We start from the raw sequence: 22,732 nt of genomic DNA on the forward strand, positions 1-22,732 counted from the left end.
TGAGGGTGGAAAGCACGGTAATTCGAAAATACTACAGGTTTTCTACTAATACAAAGCTTAATGCTAAATCCTGAAGTATCCCTTTAAGTCGTGGACGCGCATCGCAAAGCTAGTGCAAGACGAGCATTTGTGGTTAAAAAGTCTATACATTTTTATTTTTTAGAAAATGACAGATAGTTTCACTAGATAAGACCCTTATTCCTCGGCTGCGTTCGTGTAGAGCCCTTTGTTTGAAGCTGCATTGAGACTGCAATTTGGACCTTCAAACCGTTGGTCCCCGTTGAAGTCACTGTATGGAGGAAAATCCTGGAATGTTTTCCTCAAATCCTTAATTTCTTTTCAACTGAAGAAAGAAAGACAAACATCTTGGATGACATGGGGGTGAGTAAATTATCAGGAAATTTTAATTCTGGAGTGAATTAATCCTTTAAACCAAATGTGTTTTTATGCAGATAGCTAGCTTCAAACATGGTAACAGTTAAACATTACCATACTAAACTAATGCAAGCTATATCACCCTTGATGTTGCATTATTATCTACATTCGGACACATGTAGGAAAGCTACAACGCATGACCAAGCTTGTGTAGCTGATATCAGCCTACACATACTTGCATAGAGTATGTTTAGAGCCTTAGATGTGATCTTGACCCAGTTTGATAGGATTAAATCAAGTCTTGCGGGTCAGAGCTCTGACTTCCAGCACATAATGTAAGCTATTATATTAAGTTTGTTTAAAAGTCAGGGAACTAGTGGAGATACATCGCTTCAACTCCCTTCCAGTAGCTTGTCTGAGAGAGTAAACACTTTCGTGTTTGTGTCTCAACATCTCTCTTTCTTCAATTCTCCATCTCCCCGTCACACTCATTCACCCGCTTTCGTTCTCTCCTTCTCTGCATTTAGCTCTAATAAATTCTACAATTCTCCTCCAACAACTTCCTCTTACTTCCTTTCTGGCTCTGCACTCAGGAAACAATCACAGTTGAAGAGTCTGTGTGTGTGTGTGAGAGCGAGCGAGCGAGCGAGCGAGCGAGAGAGAGAGAGAGAGAGAGAGAGAGAGAGAGAGAGAGAGAGAGAGAGAGAGAGAGAGAGAGAGAGAGAGAGAGAGAGAGAGAGAGAGAGAGAGAGAGAGAGAGAGAGAGAGAGAGAGAGAGAGAGAGAGAGAGAGAGAGAGAGAGAGAGAGAGAGAGAGAGAGAGAGAGAGAGAGAGAGAGAGAGAGAGAGAGAGAGAGAGAGAGAGAGAGAGAGAGAGAGCTGTCGATCTGCTCGACAGACCAGGAAAGTGTAAAATTACTTGGGGAGAAAATTTAGGGATAAAACACTCTTACTAAAGTAAGAGCACTAAAATGACTCTTTACATGCACACAAGCCCCTGGTGGAAATAACCCTTGACGCATACGAGACAGCTAGACATGAATCTGCAGTATATTAACAGCTCCCGATTCCTGACTTTCAACATTATCCATGGGGGTGACTTTCCAGGACGGCCGTCTGCTCTCAGATCTCTCCATATGGTTTACTCTAGTGCTGATTCAGTCAGCAGAGGAAAGACTGACACAAAGAGCGCCGCGTGTGCCAGAGGACTCGCTCGAACGTCTGATTCAGCACTTTCCGAGGAAAAGCGTCAGGCGAATTTGTGAAGGAGTGCTCTTGCCTGACTTGGTCATTTAGTGGCTGAGGCAGGGGCTCATGCCAAACCCCAAGAAAACCGAAAAGACACGCATAAGGAGACAAACGCTCAGAGGACTATTGGGATGGGAGAGAGAAAGAGGCTTCGTGTGCTGATCTCTGAGTCACGCTTCTACGCCAAAAAGATACAATTTCATACAAATTATATTTGCAATCTCATTTCTTGAGTACACTGTAAGACTGAATTTTCAAAGTGGTAAATAAAAGAAAGATTATTGGAGTATGTTTTACAAGAAAATACTATTTTAGACTTTCTACTTAAAATATCATGTTTATTTCAATGTGTACTTGCAGTTTCTTTGTAAAATTAACTAGTAATTTGTTCTGAGCGAAAAGTTTCAAAGTAAATCCTAAACCAAATGCTTTTCAGTATATTACAAAGCTTAGATTAGAGGTTTCCAAAACAAATATTGCAAAAGTATAAAAGATAGCCACCAAAATAGCAAAATTCATTGGTTTGATCTAAAATGGTAAACAATCCATCTGTACAACTCTAAAACTGGAGTAGATGCATGTTATAATATATAAAAACAACACTAGATTTAGGGGAATTGTCAGGTGAGTCTGTTTCCTTTAAGTAAATCACTAAGCCCCATGATCTAACATCTCATACACAATTTAAAGAGAGTTCACTAAACAATAAAAATGCCATTATTTACTTGCCCTCGTGACATTTCAAACCTGTATGACTAACTTCTATGGAATGCAAAAGATCATATTTGGACACTAAGTGGGGTCCAAAACGAAACTGCAAGTGCAAACCAATGGGTCCAATGTTGTTTTGCACCATATTTAGTTTTACACAACGAGACATTTTTTTTTTTAAACATCTTCTTTTGTGTACAAGGTACAGGTTTTGAATGACTAAAGGGTGAGTAAACGATGACAGAATTTTAATTTTTGAGTCAATAATTCTTTTAATACTTAGGGCTAGTAATCTGAGCCATAAGTATGAGCCATAACTGAAGTTAATTAATAATATATACATCAAGTCATGATGATATGACAAAAAAATGCCAACAATGTTCACTGAAATGATTATCACACTCTGATAACGATCCCATGAAAGATCTTCCTAGCAAACAATGTCAAATAAAAACAAGAGAGAAAGCTGAAAATAATCAACTTGCCTTCCTTTTTCAATTCACATTTTCAGATTAGATACAACTCAGGTGCATGTGTGTGTGTGTGGAGCGTATCTGACTGCCGTGTGAACCCCGGTGCACTGCCACAAACAGTTGGTTTCAAGAACAACTGGAAAGTTTAGCAACTTCAGACAGACAGAAACAAAGGCTATACTGTTCTAGCCCACAGCTCGCCCCTCCCTCAATCCAAAAACGGCCACGGAGAAGCCAGAAAAGCTTATCTGCCAATGTCTCGCGCAGGAAATGTATGTAAACAAGTGTCCCGAGAGCGGGCATTAATTTTCAGCACAATGTAAACATGCTTTCATAGGCCGCCTAACCATCATAATTAATAAAGCATAGCGACACGTTCTGTATGCTTTGGCTCGCGTCTCGCCACAGGCTCCTTTGACCGCGGCGCGGAAAAGGACTTTAATTTGAAAGGGAAAAATTAAATTTTGGGGGAACTGAAGACCGTATAAAATGTTTCCTTCAGCAAACAGAAGGAGGTGAGGAGGCCAAACGGCAGGGCATCAGGCAAGATGTTCTCTTTCTCTCAAATGCTTGAAAACACACACACACACACACACACACACACACACACACACACACACACACACATACACAGCTAGATATTTGTTCAGAGCTCTGTTGACAGACAGGTAAGTGGTCACCATTTGGAGAGCCACTTCTGCGGCGGGTGCTAAAAGGCCGCTTCAGTCTGCACAAATGGAAAGAGGCTCATTATGCTCTCAGCTGAGCCCTTAACACAAACCAGCTAAAGGAACTGTCAACTGGCCAGCAACATAAACACATATGGCACAAACAATCTGCTCCAATCGCACACGCTCGATCCTTTTAGGAGGATACGCTCAGGACTTTCTGCATCGAGAACTATTAGAAATGCCGTGGAGATGATTGCAAACTTCAGGACTGGTTTGGGTACTGGATTGAGAGCTCAGCGCAAGAACAAACAAATCATTAAAACTGATTTGTTAGCTTATTAAACAGTGAAGCTCTATTTAGCATGGAAGAGCAAATGCCCTCGCTCGGCAAAGCCTGACAGTGGAGGGAGTTTGGGGTTAGTTTGTGATGTCTGAAGAAATTAGAACAGCAAACAGAAAATTTGCAGCTGAGAAACAAATGTGGCCCATCGCGGAAGCCATAAAAGGCAACGTGCGTCTGTTTAAATTCACCCCCAAAAATGTATGTCTGCTTAAAATGCAGTGCACAAATGTTTTGCCATTAAAACAATCGAGAAAAACATACAATTGTGCATAATATACAAAATCACCTCCGTTCCAATGCATCTCCTCAAAACCTGGTCAATGGAAAATGTTTCACATGAATTTTGAGTAAATCTTTGTGGAAATCATTTTATTTCCGAAATGTTGTTCATGTCATTTGCGATCGATAAACTGTATCAAGTCTAAAATTAAAGGTCTAAAATAATTAGCATTCTATTATTGTGAGTGACATGATGTGAAGGCCAAGTACAGTAACCCATAACTCAGAATCTCTCCTCTGCATTTAACCCATTCAAGTGCGTGCACAAACATTAGGAGTGAGTGAGTAGTGAACACACACACCTCCTGCCACTATTGAGAATCGAACCCACAACCTTCGGGTTACCAGTCTGACTCTCAAACCATTAGGCCATGCTGAACTGCATCCATATTAGCCATTGACTAGCCTATTGCATAAGGGACCACTGACATTAACACTAGAGGGCTTTAGCTTACATATTTACCCAAAGGAATTTTTCAACAGACATTTCCGTACCACAGCAGTGACTTACAGTAAAGTGCACATATCACTTAAGTGGCAAATACCAGGACAGATTGCCTAAAGTGCACGTCACACGCTAAACTAGACTAAACTTTAAAAAGACTTAGTGTAAATCTCTTGATTGGTTTCATTTGTTGTTGATCAGATACTGGGGCAACGTTTCAGTAAATTTCAGAATTCGAATATGCAACAACAACAAAAATGATTTGTCTCTAAATGAACCAATCAAAATGTAAACAAAAAATTAGACAAAACAAATTGGAGCACGTTTAGTTACTTCAAACACCACAACATCTGGTGTACATACAGTCTATTCAAAGAGAAACAATTTATACAAACACAGAAAAGAATTTCACACAACAACAATCACAACTAAGGAAAACTTAACACCACTTGACCTATATCTAGATTGATTTCAACCTTTTTTTTTAAAGAAGCCCAACCTTTCTTAAAGGAGGTAAAAAGAAGTCAGCCTAACCAAGCAGCAGAACTTGAAGAAGCAGTTTGGGCTGAACTGACTAAGTCGAACCTGAAGTGCAGCATTTCTGTTTAACGAAACCTGTCCATTAATAGTAAGTCAGAGGAACAATCAAAATGTGGAGAGCATCATTACACATACTTGCATATGTGTGGGAGAACTAAAAACAAATTCACATATTTACGAGGAGGACTGAAAATACTTAGGTCTCACCAATAAAAAAACAACTGTAAAATGCTAATTAATACACTGATGAGATGGAAAAGTTATTAATAATATGAGAGTTCATTAACCCTCCTGTTGTCCCAAGAAACTTCATCCACCAGTGATTTGCGTCACATTGAAAATAATAAAATTCTTAAGGGTCTAAAGACTCTCCTTATGGACGAAGTATTTAATCTGGCCGCAAATTAGGCTATATGATGTTAAAAAAAAAATTTATTTCACTGATTTACAGAAACTATGTTTTATAATATGCTGAAGGGCCATGATTGGTTCTTTGACAAATTTGACCATAAAGTTGTAAACTACTTTTATTTTGTGTTTAGATATTCTTAAAAACGTCACAAAGCTGGCTTCAGACACCAAAAAGAGTCAAAATTATCTTAAAACCATTGAAGGGTTAATATCGAAACCTTTAAACTTTATTTGGGCGGGAAGATCACTCAACGTCACTGCTTTACCTGAGGTAAACTGATGGGGGTTTTTTTGGGCAATTTTTTTTAATATACTATAAAAAAATAATAAGTAGGATAGCATAAACAATAGATTACAGACATTAAGACATCAAGCCACATACAAAAATATGAACATTACATAAATCGGTGTTTATAAAACAGTTGGCTGTAATATGAAAAGTGCCTGAAGGCAAATACGACAGTTCCACAGAAATCAGTTGACCTTATCATATCAAACAGTTTCTTAATAAATATTTTATTAAATAGGTTCAATTTAAAAACAATATATTCTGAAAATATTTAAATAGTTTACTGAATCCACATATTTTTTATTTCCAATAGTGTAATTTGTTTTCATTTCACGTTATGAAATAAAAAGTTATTTACAAGAAAGTCTTGTAAACAAAGAACATAAGGTTTTATGCATATATTTCTCTACTCTTAAAAATATATCAGTGTTAACCTCACATGAATCACTAAATATTAAATCTTAGTAGGCTACACTTCTTAAGCCTGTCAAGTGAAACAAACTGTTACACTTACCTGATAACGCAGAAAAAAGGGCGAACGATCTCTCCAAACACTTCTGTCGTTTCTCTCTGACAATTTTCTGGAACAACAAAACCTCGTTGCTTATTTTCAAATACAAGTGTTTGGAAAATCCTGCCACCAGAGTAAATAAGAGCCTGTGCAAACGAGCATGACATTTTCGACTCAACTTCTACGCGCAACAATGGAAGCGTTAGTTGGAATAATGTTTCTAACTTAAAAGTCTAATTCTAGGCAAAAGTTCCCGGCTATCACACTAAAACGGCTTCCTCGTTCTCACACACGCACAATTACAGCATATCCACACGGAATTGTGTCCCTCATCCCACCCAACGCAGGGAGTTCCGAGGAAAAATGCAAAATATGACAAAGATCTGAAAACTTCGCTAGTGAAAAACGCGATCAGACAAAGGGAACGAGTGAATCTAAAACTCACCTTTATTAGGAAACACCTCTACCGAAAGAACAGGACGAGGTTTATGTCTTTAAAGTTATATTTATCTTGGTGCTCTATTGTTTTCAGTAATATTTCTCCCGGTTTGACAGTAAAGGTGGAATGCGAAGTATGGGTTTGGTATGAAATTCACGCACTTCAGTGGAAAACGAAGGAGGGAAAAAAAGTTTAAGGAGGGGCCACTGTTGAGCGTCAATCAACACTGCGGGGGGCGGGGCTTTCTCCAGACGCCACGCCCACTTTGGGCCACATGAAGAAAAGCTGTACATGAGCTACTGTACTGTACTAATGAAAAACCAAGTTTAGATGACTTTTTTCAATGACAGGAAGCCTTGGGTAGATCATATATGAAATGTAATATGTCCGGTTGTATAAAATGCTTAGAATAGTCTTACAATCTATGTTTTTCTTCAAGACTGATCATAAGGTTTTTAAGTCAGTTACATGAAAAAGTAGATTGGTTTAATATGAATCTGAAGATTAAGAGTAATTAGTCCTAACTAACTGCTAGTTATCAGTCAGACTAGTTTTTAAGACACAGTCTTAACTTGTCGGCTATGTTTATGCAACTGGCCCCTGGTACTAATTATTTATTTCTTGTGAAATGCAAGAATAATCTTGACAGAAAAAAAATAAAAATAAATAAATATATATATATATATATATATATATATATATATATATATATATATATATATATATATATATATATATATATATATATATATATATATATATATATAAAACACATTCCTTAAATTGCACCTTTATCACCAACACAGTTTATTTTATTATTGCACATTTTTCTAAAAACTAATTTGTTACTGTATTCATTACACTTTTTACACTAACAAACAAGTTGGACTTGGTCTTTTTCTTTTGTGGATATAAAAGATACATGTTTTGGAAGAAAGGAATTTCATTGCACAGGAATGTTTCTCCTTTGAAGTATTTTTCTGAACGTATATTTTTAGATATAGATATGTTCATCAACATTGGTTTATTCTCGTGCTAATTAAAATAAGTTGGTGTATACTTTTAAGAAGGTTTGAACAAGAACATAAAATCTGCCCAAAATCACTACATGAACCAATGATTATCTTTGTTATCTTTGCAGGTCAAATGCAGCATGGTCCCCGAACCCTTTTTAGAAGGCCTTCATCATCATCATCATCATCATCATCATCATTGTCCAGGAATTCTAATAGAATCCATGCAACATTCCAGAGCGATGAGTGTGAACAGTGAAACCTCTTCACCACAACCACCGTCTCAGGGGAGCAGAACAGTCAAACTCAGTGATGTAATATCCTGGAGGAAAGCCTAAGATTATAATGCATATGCTGCTTTAACACGCATCTCTGCAGGCGTAGAGCTCCGTCTGTAGGTCAAACCTGAAACGTGTGAGTAAACAGTCCAAAGTAAAGACCGGCTAAGAAAAGTTAACATTTTACAAAGGTTACAAAAAGCAACAGGGACCAGATGAGGAAGTAGTTGAAACTATCACAGCAACTCTACGCGGTAAACTTTTCTAAGATCTACAAGTTTGGACAACCAACCCAGCAGGCTGTGACAGATCATCTGGTCTGGCCTGAGGCTGAAGGTTTAAAGAGAGATCCTCAGTGTAATATCACAGCTAAAGCTGAGCTAAAGTGATAATATTACCACAGAGACTTTCATTTGTTGTACAGCTCATTCATTCAGCCCCATGCAATGACTTAATCTTCAATATATACTTTCCAAGCGCTTTAGAAAGGCATTTAAAGTCAATCTAAATCAGCATTCACAATCCACCGGACTTACAAAATATTTTGAAATCTGTAAGTTTGCTATTATTGCCAAGGCATTTATTAAATTAACATTAGGCAGCATTAAAAGCCTAAAACAAATGGCAAAATAAATATTTGGCTATTGCTTAACATCATTTTCCCTGTGAAAATGTAAGTGGCTGCAAAAATAAGCATTTTAAAAATACCATGAATGTGCTAGATTAAAGTAGTTTTGACTTTAACTTTTGCCCATCGGTCAAACACACCTATAAAAGAAATTCTTAAACGAAGCACATTTTTACAAACACTTTTATTTCATTTCACAGTATTTTTGCATTTTCCTTCCTACATTTACATTCACATTGAGTAAAAATGGAAGATCATGTCTAATTTGATTTACTTTTGTCTGCACGCATTAAGACAGTTATGGGGTTTTGTCAAATACATCCTATGTTACAGAAGTCAAGTAATCATAAACTATAATGACACGTAAAAGGCAAAACAAAATAAATTAAAACACCAAACAATGAGTTTTTACATCTGTATCACGTGATCATGGAATTATTTCAGCAATGACACATAGTATTCCAAATAATCTTTGCTTGAGTAAGCAAGAAACTGCATGAGTGGTTGAGATGTTTGACATACTCCACGCATCAGTCATGCCAATGATATTGCATGTGCAAAAATCTGAAATTTGCCATCAGCTCTGATAAATCTGGACCTTGCTTTAATCTTCAGCATTCGGCACACTTGCACAGACATCTCTTTCTTGGACAAGCATTTGTACACAGTTACACACACACACAAAACGTAGCACGACTGCCAATGAAACATACAATAAAAAAAAAAGTTAAACTGTGCCTTTTCTACTTATGTTATTAGGTTATGCAACACTGTTTTTAACCCGGGTTTGCTAAAATGTGAAGAAGACATTATTAAAATACTAATTAAATTGTATACAACCAAAAAAATACAACACAGTCCACTGTTTCTTTTTTGCCGTTTTTAAGCACATACCACGTCTAATGTGACCTCCTCACCACCAGGGGTCATTTGCATCTTTCACACCCTCAAATCAAACATCATAAAAGGAGGCACTCCCTCCGTTCTCCAGTACACCCATTGCACAACCATTGTTTGATTTTAGCCCATATAAGAGGATATGACCAACTACGGCATGTAAAATCATGCAACCCCACAAGCAATGGTGCTTCATTTGACAGATTAATGGGTTTCGGTCTTCTTGTAGAGAATTGAGCTGATGCTGAGTGAGAACGTTTCCCATTTGCTGCATGTGACAGAATCACAGAAAGAGGCCAGCAGGAAATCTTGACACTGTTACTCGCAGGCGATTTTGCCATCAAAGCTGGAGAGGGCGATGGCAAAGGCTTGTACGGCACACAGAGGATACCTGTAGTCCAGAGTGAAAGCGTCGTCTGCAACTCTCCCAAACTGCATCACAATGTAGTCCACTGAAATATAGCACAAAAAATGGTCATGCAAACTTTTATTTACTTCGCTAACATTAATACTGCCATTAATTATAAATGTATTTGACAACATCCTTCTGCACAGTGTATACTGCACACTTTGTATAAAACAGTGATAAAGCATGCAATATGGAACAATAAACTTTTCAAATAATAGTATGCAACAAAAAAATCAATTTTTACATTTAAATGTCTTGACTTTTCGCACTTTTCAAACAGTAAATCAAGAAAGAGATTAAAAAATTGCTGTTGATATTATTCCTGGTACATTTTCCACATTGGAAATGGATGGTGAAGTCAAGTGCATTGCATTGTGGGATACAGTATATTGCATTAACTAATTTGGCACTAATTTGGCTTTAAATAGTTGAAGTACTACAACTTAATAAATTATATAAAATGATATAATCAAATAAATTATTTAATTAAATAAAAATAATAAATGATCACTAAATAGATATTTAAAAAGCAAACTGCACAACAAAAGTACTAAAATTTAAACTAAAATTAAAATAAATGCTATTCAGAATATTAATAAATACTATAACAGTATAGAAGAATCCTAAAGTAACACTGCAGGTTATATAATTCACATTTTGGCAACTGTAGTAGCTGTGATGATTTGCATACTGCAAAATTAGCAGTGTTTGAGAATGCTTTTCCAAACATGATCTATTTGTGAAGCAGTATCAACACAGAGACTTACGGTCTTTGTTATGCACAATCTGGAAATTTTTGATGGAGGCCTGTGTGACTCTGCCGTTGAAGTTTAACACGTGTGACGCTGTATCCTCGTTCCACACTGGCGTCTTATTGCGCAGCTCTATCAAGTTTTCCATATTTCTGTTTTGATGTCTCATGAGGAGGCCATTATTGTCCTGTTGGGAAGCAGTATATTCAGTTGTACTTAAAAAAAAAATGGTTGTGTGTATGTATGTATACAATTGTCATTTACTTACACTACGTGGTCGTATGGGGACTCGTTCACCATCTTTGGTCATGCCAGGAATAACTATAATCATTCGTCTCGGTCCTTTCATGCCCAAAACATTTGTTTCCTAAAGTCACAATATAATATCAAATTAATATTATGAAATAGAACTGATATTGTTTCATTGATTATTGCTTCAACCAAAACTACAGCAGTATTGTAATGTTGCCTTACATAGATAATGGCTGCCAATTCCTGGCGAGCGTTAGACATGTCCGGCAGAGCTCGGTCCGGATGCAGTGCATTATCAAACACCGTGAACTTAGTTCCCATCAGATTTGACCTGAAATACAAGTGCAAATAACCTTTAAATCAATGAGACTGTGTCATAGACCTACAAAAGTATCATATAAAGAGCAGCTATATTGGTAATGGTCCAAACCCACGTACCTCAGCTTCCCAACGAAGTTTTCTCCTCCTCTGGAGAGGTCGGTGGGGTCTATGGAGATCAAGTAGTTTGAGGTTGTGCTTTTTTTCCTCTTCCTTCCCGCTAACAAAAACACCTCGATGTAAAATGGACAAAAAAAGATGTGTTACATCGGAATTCATATTACTCCCATTTGCAAAGCTAAAATTAGTGATGTATATTGAACCATATATTGGGGTAAGTAAGATTTTCTTTGTTTTTCAAAAGAAATTAATACTTTTACTCAGCAAGGACACATTAAATTAATCAAAAGTGACATTAAAGACATTTCTAATAATAATGATTTCTGAAGGATCATGTGACACTGAAGACTGGAGTAATGATGCTGAAAATTCAGCTTTGATCACAGGAATAAATTACATTTGAACATATATTCAATATTTCACAATATTAGTGTTTTTACTGTATATAAATGCAGCCTTGGTGAGCAGAAGAGAAATCTTTCAAACAAATCTTACTGATCGCCACAAACTTTTGAAAGGTACACTCTACAAAAAAGGTCCAATGGGTTCCAGTTCTATTTAGAACTCTAAGGTTCTTGACTTCTTATTGCCAGAAAGGTTCTATATAAGGTTGCTTAATTCATAACATTTATTTAAAGTTAAAAATAAATTGAAACAAAATTGATTAAAACTAAATCCATTAAATAATCCCATGATGGGAACCCCTATAAGGTTCTATATATGAAGTGCCTGACGGAACCCTAAGGTTCTATATAGAACCTTTTCTTCTAAGAGTGTCTATGTTTACCACTCATCCATCCTACTGATAAATGCAAACATTACAGTAGATGTCATACTTTCTTCTCGTTGTCCAGGTGCAGGTAGTAAGTTGGGTAAAGGCCTCGGTCCATCCCTCTCTTGTCCCGGGTCACTTTGCACTTTACCGTGACGCCTTGTTGAGCGGGCTGAAGTACAAACTCCTCCAGATTGTCAAACTCGATGACAGGAGAAGGTGCTCGCTCCTCCTTCACAGGAAAAAAAGCGGTAACCTTACAAAATATCCCACACAAAATTGATAATAGAATGAGAATAATGTGGAATACACTGAATTTACCTTTTTGCCTTTTTTCCCTTTGCCCTTTTTCTTTTTCTGTGTCACTTCTGAATCAGAGTCTTCAGTCTCTTCTGCTTTAGGAGGATCTGAGGATGAGAAACAATCAAATCAGACATGGGAACAGCTGTGCTGTCATTTTATGGAAACAAATTAAGATTTATATATATATAAAATAGTTAATATTCAATTTCTTCACAATGACATGGTATAACCAGGGTTTGAAATGAACACCCACCAACCCGCCAAATGCAGGTAAAAATCAACTGGGCGGGTAACGCTGTCAAATCACTAGCCAATTTGGCGTGTTACTTATTATGTTTACTCACTTCGTGGAAGTTCATGTAAGACAAATCTGCACTGATTTATTGCAAATACTCAACTTGTGAGTCATCATGATATGTTATTGTTAAATACAGTGAATTGCGCAGAATCTGCTCACATCTGGCTTACTTGAACATGACCATCACTACGCAACAACAATAACAGGTTATCAAAAAGACAGTGTTATTTTCCAGCATCCTACATTTTTTGATGTTCTTTGTACTGTATTGATCTGCCAAATTTTATATACTATATATATATATATATAGCTGTCGTAGTTAATCTGGTTCTTCTTTTTTTTTTTGGCTAGTAGAAGTTCTGAATGGCCGGTAACTTAAAAATGTAGTAGCCAAAGTTGCCGGTGAGTGAAAAAGATCATTTCAAACCCTGGTTATAACCCGCGAAATGGTTCTTTAACTTAATTTTATTGCTATGCAGCAAAAAATACAACATATTGCCTTGTTGGAATCAAACCAACTTAAAAAATACTGTTTGTTATTCATTGAACTTATTTATTTATTTAAGTATTTATAGAAATAGTGACAAAATATATAATATAACAGAAAATAAAAAGTAATTTAGTAACATTTAACCTAATAACATGATTTTTTTTTTTTTTAATTTAAGCTTTTTTGTCTTTTTATGTCAAATTGTGCGTATCATAATACTTACTTTTGGTCTTTTTTGTCTTTTTGTCCTTGTCTTTGTCTTTGTCCCCTCCTGTCTGAAACATGGAGGATGGGTTTGAGCTGCTCTTCTTCTTCGTCTTGCTGGTTTTGGTTTCTGGTTCGCTCTCGTCTTCACTCTCAGATTTGGCAGCTTTATCATCCAAAAGATAAGCAAACATATACATTATTCTGAATCATCAAGCGGACACGCATGTAGAAAAGCTCTCAGAACATTACCTTTCTTTTTACTCTTGGTTTCAGGCTTGTCTCCATTTATCTGAAACATGGAGGCCGGCTCCTTTTTCTTGGCTTTAGATTTTCCTTTATTGTCTGCGTCCTCTTTGACGTCTTCATGTTCACATAAAGCAAGAAATCAATAAACAAATGCATAAATAAATCTAGTTGAAAGTAACATCAGAGCTCATAATAGAAAGTTTAAAGAGCTTTATGTAACTCATTTAAACAGAGGACACCTTTTGATTTGGACTTCTTGTCTTTTTCCTTCTCTTTTTCTTTTCCATCAGAACTTTCTTTTGAAGTCTTTTTCTTTGTCTTTTTCTGAGGAGTGGTCTCCCCATCGTCCTCTTCATCATCGTCATCATCTTCTGTAGAACCTGTTTAACAATAAACACATTTAAGTACTCAGTAAAAAAAAATAAAAAAAAATGGTACACTTATCAAATGTCACACCATCATCCTGTAGGAGAGAGAAGACATTGTTTAGTATTACAGTTGTTTCTCCAAGACAGTCATAAAAATGGGTTGAACTGATTTTTCTCCTGAGAAACAAACTCCAAATTATCTCACATTTTTAACTTATGTTTCAAAATGAGCTCAAGATATTAAAGTCTGAAATCAAAAGTATCAATATGATAAAATTCTTCCAATCTGAGATGCTATACTCATTCATACCTCTATATTCTTAATAGACCTCAATAAAAGTCCATTTAAAAATTATAATTTTTATTTTATTTTATTTTCTACAATCATTTGAATGACTGATTCAACCACTCACTCATTAAGACTTCACGTGTTCCATAACTGGATGAATCAGCATTTTTTTATTAATCTTTTGAATGAATGATTCAATGACAAATAAAAAATTTAACAGTCACTTGTCGCCACCTACTGGTGTAACGATGGAATAATACAATCTTTATTTGAAGAGTCAAGTTTCTGTCAAATGGTGATACCCTAGTTTGTTCACTACCGTAGACATCAGTGTTTACATCTAAACTAATTTTAACTTAACATTAAAGATGATGTCTTAAAATTAGAGATATTGCCTTAGCAAGTTGAAGTACTAAAATAACTAAAACTCAAATAAAAATTAAGCTAAATAGAAATGTACACAAAAAAAAATACGACAAAGCACATTTTAAATACAAAAAACATTTAAATACAAAAATAAAAAGGCAATTAAAAATATTAAAAACTGTAATAGTATATCAATACACAAGGGTCACTTACTCTTCTTCTTCTTTGGGGCACTTTTCGCTTTCTTTTTGGATTCTTTCTCCTTCTCTGTTGATTCTTTTTCCTTCTCTAGTTTCTTCTTCTTCACCTTCTCTCCATCTGTGAGGGAGGTTTGTGAGAGTTGTGTGAACAGCCTGACAGAAGCACAGTTCTGTCATGACAACTCTTGGGGCCCTATCTTGCACCCAGCGCAATTGACTTTGTATACCGACGCATGTATCATTCCTATTTTGCACCCGCGCAAAGCGCGTTTTTCCCTCCACAGAAGCACGTCGCTAAACTAGGGAATGAACTTGCGCTCCCTGGGCGGTTCAGCGCAAAAAAGGAGGCGTGTTCCAGCGCAAACGTCCCTTCATGCTATTTTGCAGGTTTAGAAAACAATTGCGCTACTAACCAGGAAAAAATAGTTTAAAGTCAGTGGCGCGTTGCGCATGTTATTAATATGCTATTTTAAGGGCGCATGCTTGGCCATAATCAATGTAGCGTGAGCACAACGCGCATACACTTTGATTCTCTCATCTACACAGAAGCAGCAGTTTTCATTTTTGCAAATCATACATTATTACAATAGATAGATAGATAGATAGATAGACAATTTATTATAAAAGCATACATCTAGCTTACACATTTACCCAAATTATCATACGCCTTTTTAACCGAAGTTAATTTGGGTGTGTTTCTCCATCCCCAATGTCACTTCTCTCTCTTTTACGGCCGTGACGAGAGCGTTGCTCTCCTCGGCTGTGAACCGCTCCTGGCGCGCGCCTGGCAAATCCGCCGTTACAATAGGGATCCGCTTTAGAAAAAGCGCGTCTGCTTTTAAAGGGAATGTGAGATGACGCTCTGATTGGTTTATTTCACGTTACGCCCAAACCACACCTATGAATAATGAAGCTACTTCAGACCAACCCATTTTAGATTTGCGCCTGGCGCAAGAGTCATTTATCCCGCCGGGAAAATAGCAACAGCGCCAAGACCCGCCCACAAAGTTACTTGCGCTTTGCGCTTTGACACTTGCGTTTCAGATCGTTAAAATAGGGCCCATGGAGTGTTTGGTATGTTAATGGATATGACGATGTCTATATGTTGGGTCTTGGCGTAATAGATCTGCTACGCTGTTGTTTCTGTTATTGCTGTTGCTGTAGATCAAGTACGAGACTTGCTACTGCCAATACACACACGACACTCTGCCGTGAGCAACTACTACTGTATAATATAGCGAATTACCCATAGCAGATCTATACAGGTGGAGCTGGGGAAGGTGGAGGGTTTCTGAAAGCGCACTGCAACTGCAGCAAATGCTGAACAAGTATCCCATACACAAAAGAAATATATTTGAAATATATTTTCAGTATATATTTTGGAATATATGCAAATATTTGAAATTGGCCCAATAAATATATTTCACACTTAACATCATATATTTTTGTTATATTTCAGAATATATTTCAATGTATTTTTTTCTGTATGGGTCCCCAAAAGTGTCAAAATATATGTGGCATATTCCAAATACATTGAAATATATTCTGAAATATTACAAAAATATATGATGTTAAGTGTGAAATATATTTATTGGGCCAATTTCAAATATTTGCATATATTCCAAAATATATACTGAAAATATATTTCTTTTGTGTATGGGATTTAAGGTTGAGCAGTGAGTTCATTGGCTACTGATACAGCAGGAACCAATCAACTGTGCCCTATGGAGAATGATGTGATTGCAAGCAGTTTGAGTTAAGGACCTCCCATCTAGAGTTTCATGACAGAACTGTGTATTGATGTGACATTCAGGACATGAACTCTCTGGCGTACTCTGAGTGGCCGGGCTGCTCTCGGCCGACAGATCTCCGCTCTTCTTGCTCTTGGGCTTTTTGGGTTTGGCTTCGCTTCCGTTGGTCTCGACTGGAGTGGACTCGGGCTTCTTCTTTTTGGGCTTCTGTAATATTCTGATGTGCGCAGTCATAAAATTACATTATTGTAAATGGCATGTTGGAGAGATAAAAAATTAAGCATTTACATTTATTCATTTAGCAGACACTTTTAATTAAAGCGACTTAAAAATGAGGAATACATCAAGAAATTCATCTTGAAGAGTCAATTACCACGAGAAATGCAAAGTAATGCAAAGTGTCAGATATCGTTCAGAAAAGTACAAGCTAAAACAGGGAGGCATGAAGGAATAGTGAGAGCACAGACAACGATTTTTTTTTGTTAGAAAATTAGAGAACTCACCAGTAATGATGCACGTGAAAGCAACAAATAAGAAGAGAACAACATTCTGAATATCAATCTATTTAAGTTATTCAGAAGCATCTTATTCTTCATCCTACTGCACACTTCATTTTCTTCAAGGTAAATGGATTGTAACTTATGGTTATAGGTTATTTAGTGTTGTCTGAGTCAAATGGGTCATTCCTCAACCAGAGGTCCCAGGCTCAAATCATAAATTTTCAAATCAAATAATATTTTTCTCTGAAGAAAGACTAATTTAAATAGTAATTAAATGCCAAGGATGAATATTTACTGAGTTATCCACTATTTTGTGGAGGGGGGGTCAAATGACAATTTGCACCTAAAATTTCAAGCCAAAATTACAGGTGGGCGAAAATGACTTTAGAAATATGGCAGCATCATTATTTTATTTTTACACAGAGATTGGTAGATCTTGTGTTTAGCAATCCTTGTTGCATTATATGTCAACGGTGACAGTTCAAAAATGTGGAGAAGCACTTTTTGTTTTTTCCTAAGTATATGTCTGTAACTCAAAGATATCTCAATATGCTTTTTGGATTCTGGTTCTTAACTTACTTTTCTTTGGGTATGTTTTAAGGCTCTATATGGTTCAGTCCCAGAGATTTGGGGATCTCAATGTGGCTCTAAGAGTAAATTGTTTAACACATTTTCAGTGGTCAAAAGCCAAATATGGGTCAGTCTGATTCTGCATACAGCATACTTTTCTTTTTCTTTTAAAGAACAATGACTGAAGAACAAATAATGTTGAAACTAGAAATGTATCTTGTTTCCCTCTTATCAAAATAATTGTATAGAACAAACCTGTATGAGTGTCAAAAATATAATTTTTCCAATGTTTGTGTGACTGTAACTCAAGAAGTAGTAAATATATTTCAATATCCTTTTAGATTCTGGCTCTTAACAAACTTTGTAAAACATTTTTTATATATAATATTAAGATATCTTTAATACTTCTTGAGTTGCAGGCATGCAAACTTTGGAGGAAAACAGGAAAAGTGCTTTTCCCCTTTTTTGAAATGTCACCATTGGCATATAATTTGCGGAAGACAACAGAATTTAAAGGAATATTCACTTTAAAATGAAAATTCTGTCATCATATACTCACCCTCATGTTGTTTCAGACCTGTAAGACCAGACCGTTTCTGGGTCCCATTGACTTCCATAGTATATTTTTTTCCTACTATGGAAGTCAATGGGACCCAGAAACTGCCTGGTTACATTCTTCTAAATATCTTCCTTTCTGTTCAGCAGAAGAGAGAAATTCATACAGGTCTGAAACAACATGAGGGTGAGTATATGATGACAGAATTTTCATTTTAAAGTGAACTATTCCTTTAGACCTACCAATCTCTGTGTAAAGATAAAATAATAATGCTGCCATCTTTCTAAAGTAATTTTCGCCCACCTGTAATTTGGCTCCAAATCTCAGGTGAAAATGGTCATTTTGACCCCCTCCACAAAATAGTGGATTACCCAGTAAATATTAATTTAATATTTTGGCTTTCATCACCACTAATGTTTGTCTATGAGCAAAATCAAGCAGGAAGTTTCCAAAATTTGGTTGATTTGACATGGAAGGACACAATTGCTAAATTGTCATATTTTTTGCTTGAAATGTGCTGTCGGATGTGTCTGATGCGGAGGAGGTTATACAGATAAAAGATGTTTTAGTCAATTATTTTCATCCATCCTAATAAAATGTAAAGGAACATACAAAAATAAAAGATGGGGGAGAAAAATCTGAAGCACAAAACTAACCCTTTATTCAGAACACAATCACTTATGATGCACGTTGATATTTGTAATATGTTTTAAATGCATAATCTAGATCTATTGATAGCAGTGATCTGATGCATAACAACATTATGCAACTCATCCTGTTGTTGAATGAAGGTGTCAATTATGTAAACACATCATATTTATGCATAATTTTTTCGTTGTAGACTGTCTTCATACGTGTAAGTTAAATGTATCCACACATCTTTTCACCCTCGTAAATGAGCAAAAGCATGAGATATTCAATGTGGCCTGTACTGACAGTCTGTGTGTGTGTGTGTGTGTGTGTGTGTGTGAGATCCACTTAAGACGCAGCCAGAATAAGGCTATTAATACCGTCACCTCAGTCAATCCCTGTCATGAGGTGTGGAGGAAAACACAAACCCTAATTCAATCATGTTTCCATCAAATTAACAGCAAATTCTATACATTTGACCAAATACATTTTTGAAATCAGTCACAAATAAGATTAGTCACTTTAAATACAACCAAAAAATAAATAAATCGAATATCTGTGCTGCCTAAATGTACTCAAATTGGGTTTGTAGGTCATACACTGAATGAGACATTCATATTTCCATTTATAATTCTATAATTTCAAAAAATATCTTTTAAGCTCTGAACCTTAAAGTTTTCAAACGTAGCTATTCATGATTATAAGGACTATATCATTGTATAAATATAAAGTCTAACATTTCTTACTAGCTATTTTAGTAAGAAATACTAAGAAAGTATATTTATGCGAATGTCATTGTGTTAAATATTTGTGAAATTCATGACTGGAAGTGTGTGTTTCAGTAATGGGCACATGTGTGTAACAACTAACAAGCTTCCCAATTATTCACTTAATATCACTGATCTTTCCTGAAAAACTAGAACTGACCTCACCAGAACTCACTGATTTAGACAAATGACATCAACCAACAAGATAATGACAGTCATTTTTATTTTTAAATTATTAATGTTAAAAATATACAGTGGGGTCAGATCAATTCTGATAACAGATGTATGTTTAGAACAAAATAATTCAGATAATTTCCAAATGCCCTTTAATGAATCAACATTTAGATCAACAGGGATTCAAGGGGTAGGATAGGCCTATAGGCTAATAAAAACAAACGTACCTTTTCCGTAGACATGTCCGTATCCTGAATCTGTATCCAATCCAGTTGAACTCGAAAGTGTGGAGCTTTACTCAATGAACCCCCATCAGCAGAAAGTTGCTAAGAGGATTTTCGCACTGACCCCATCTGTCACACACTCACACACACACTCACACTCACACACACACACACACACACACACACACACACACACACACATCAAGCGACATGACATTCTGCGACAGAAGCACGTGGAGATCTTGTGAGGCGATGTAAAAAGTATATTATCAATAAGTTATGACTGCATGTTTTTACATTGCTTTAACTCATCAAAATAAGTTAAATTTTTTTTACAAGTTATACAAGATAGTTAAATGTAATTTAAGTTGAAATGACTTGAACAAAAACTTACTGTAAGTGGGAATTTTCTGATCATTGATGAAAATGTCTCATTATGGAAGAAATAATAAAGAGAAGATAGATGTGACAGATGGACATCAACTTCAAGACTGTAGGCTAAACTTTAATTAAGGGAACTTTTATGTATTATTATGTGCTGTGATTCATCGCCATTTTTTCATTTTAAAATTTCACCCATTTTAATCACCTTTTTGCCTTTACTTATTGTTTTCAATGAATACATGAGAATAGACATAAACCTCTCAAGATTTATTAATACTGAGAAATAAAAAGTCCACATATTCCCCACTTAATGATGAGACACTTCACTTGAAATTGCTAAAAAAAAATAATAATAATTTTAATAGATCATTTTATGATTATGGATATATTCTGTGATTTTGATTTACTTATAGCTATCCAGCTAAACTATATATATATATATATATATATATATATATATATATATATATATATATATAAAGAAAATATAATTAATTTAGTTTTTTCTTTATTCATTTATGTAATTGTTTATGTTCATTCTTATTTATTTTATTAACATTGTATTTGTTTATTTACAGTAGACCCACAGCTGAACATCAGGCGGGATGAACATATTTAACAACAATGAATGTACAGAGCCAGTCATCATATAAATACACATTAGTCTAATTGATGTAAATACTGGGATTTCTTACAATTAGACATGATCCACATTACTGGTGAATATATAACTCACCTGTTGCTGGCTTGATGAAGTGTCAGGTAAAGTTGAAGGAGTCATGTGTTTTTGACACACACACGTACAGTTCACCAATGTTGACCCGTTTATGAGATCTATCTTACTAAATGTTTTTTGGATTAATTCCATAGCATCATAATGACCATATGATGCCATCAACTGATTCAATCAAACATTTAATAAAGTCTCAAAATACACATTTACATCAGGCCTATTGTTTCTGAACAAAAAGATATTGTAATTTCATTTGTGCATTTTTGTGAAGACAAGGTGCTTGCTCATTCAAAGATGAAACTACTGTTGTTGTGACCTTTGATAGTACACTTCCGTGAGCTGAAGCAGGTTTAGGCCAGAGTATGTGTCAATCACGAGGTGTGAAAGCCGTCTGGAACAGAACCAGCCGCAGGATGTGGAGCTTATCGCTGGGGGAAATTGTAGAGAATTTTCCTCTTATTGGTTTAGCTGTACTTGGCCTGTGGAAAAGCAGGTCATGAAGGCTGCTGGTGCGCTAGTGGAATTAATATCTCAATATATCAAATATTCATAAGTAGGAAGTAGGCATACCTTTCATTTTTACCATCACACTATTTTTGCAGCATCCACATTATTTAAACTAAACATTTTAAGATTTGAACAACTTATAATCTCTATATTTCACAGTAAATGACCTGCATGAGTCGATGCATATTTTTAAAGTGTCATTTTAGTTGGCATTATTTTAGCAGGCAAATAACAATACAAAATAGTTTCTATGAGAGGTAATTTAATATTCCCTCTGTTTAGCTGAGTATAGTATGCTTGTTAGTTAGTGTTTATCTTAATTATCACTCAAGATGAAGGTCTTGTTAGAATGGTTAAATTGCACCACCTACAGGCAATTAAAGATAGTGCATCTTTCCAGTGACAATATTGTAAATGTAGAAAGTGCATGGCTAGAATATGTTTACGTTATATTTATATAAATAATACTTATTTAGACATATATTTTTCAGGAAATAATGGAGCAAGTTAAATTAATTACTGTTGGATTGGATCAAGTCTTGAAAATAGGTTGTTCTGAAAAAGATCACAAAATCCAACCTTGGTTTTGATCAAATCGTCAGTTTTTTTTGTAAGATTGGGATACCTTTTGATATACATTAAAAAAAGAGGATTATCTTGATCCCAACAGAAGGGTGGATTTCAGAAACAAAAATGTAATAAAGCTTTAACCCCCAGTTTCACAGACAAGGCATGGGTCTAGTCCCAGACTAAAATACATGTTTGAGCTGTTTTAACTGAAAGCAACTTGCAATACATATCTTAAAATATGTCAGTGCCATTGTTTTGTCTCCAGATTTTTTCCAAGGCACGTTTATAAAAGCTACTTAAATATCTTAATTAATCTAAGGCCTAATCCTGGTTAATTTAAGCCCTGTCTGTGAAACCGGGCCTAAAACTGGTAAAAAAAGAAAGAAAATACAACATTTGTATCATGTAGGCTAATATACACACATT

General features: G+C 35.6%; 2 protein-coding genes across 3 annotated transcripts in view; both read right to left on the reverse strand.

Annotated features, from left to right (window-relative positions):
• tead3b (TEA domain family member 3 b) overlaps positions 1-6,918 on the reverse strand; it is a 50,033-nt gene extending 43,115 nt beyond the window's left edge. The window contains exons 1-2 of one of the 2 annotated variants that reach the window (XM_081381244.1): positions 6,741-6,918; positions 6,299-6,365 (exon numbers count right to left, since the gene is read on the reverse strand). The gene's annotated coding sequence lies outside the window, so the exon portion shown is untranslated. The remainder of the gene's footprint in view (positions 1-6,298; positions 6,366-6,740) is intronic. The other variant, XM_081381248.1, reaches the window with a different exon arrangement.
• A 2,950-nt stretch (positions 6,919-9,868) lies between these two features.
• LOC308699104 (tubby-related protein 1) lies at positions 9,869-16,925 on the reverse strand (the record flags this gene model as incomplete). The annotated part of the gene is made up of 12 exons (XM_081379692.1): positions 9,869-10,002; positions 10,727-10,898; positions 10,980-11,078; positions 11,186-11,294; positions 11,402-11,514; positions 12,238-12,405; positions 12,495-12,580; positions 13,488-13,634; positions 13,721-13,831; positions 13,957-14,097; positions 14,954-15,058; positions 16,775-16,925. 12 exons carry the CDS (start codon positions 16,923-16,925, stop codon positions 9,869-9,871), a joined length of 1,536 nt encoding a protein of 511 aa, XP_081235818.1.
• Between the last annotated feature and the right edge of the window lie 5,807 nt (positions 16,926-22,732).

The sequence above is a fragment of the Scardinius erythrophthalmus genome, assembly GCF_964197995.2.
Source record: "Scardinius erythrophthalmus genome assembly, chromosome: 12".
Lineage (NCBI taxonomy): Eukaryota > Metazoa > Chordata > Actinopteri > Cypriniformes > Leuciscidae > Scardinius > Scardinius erythrophthalmus.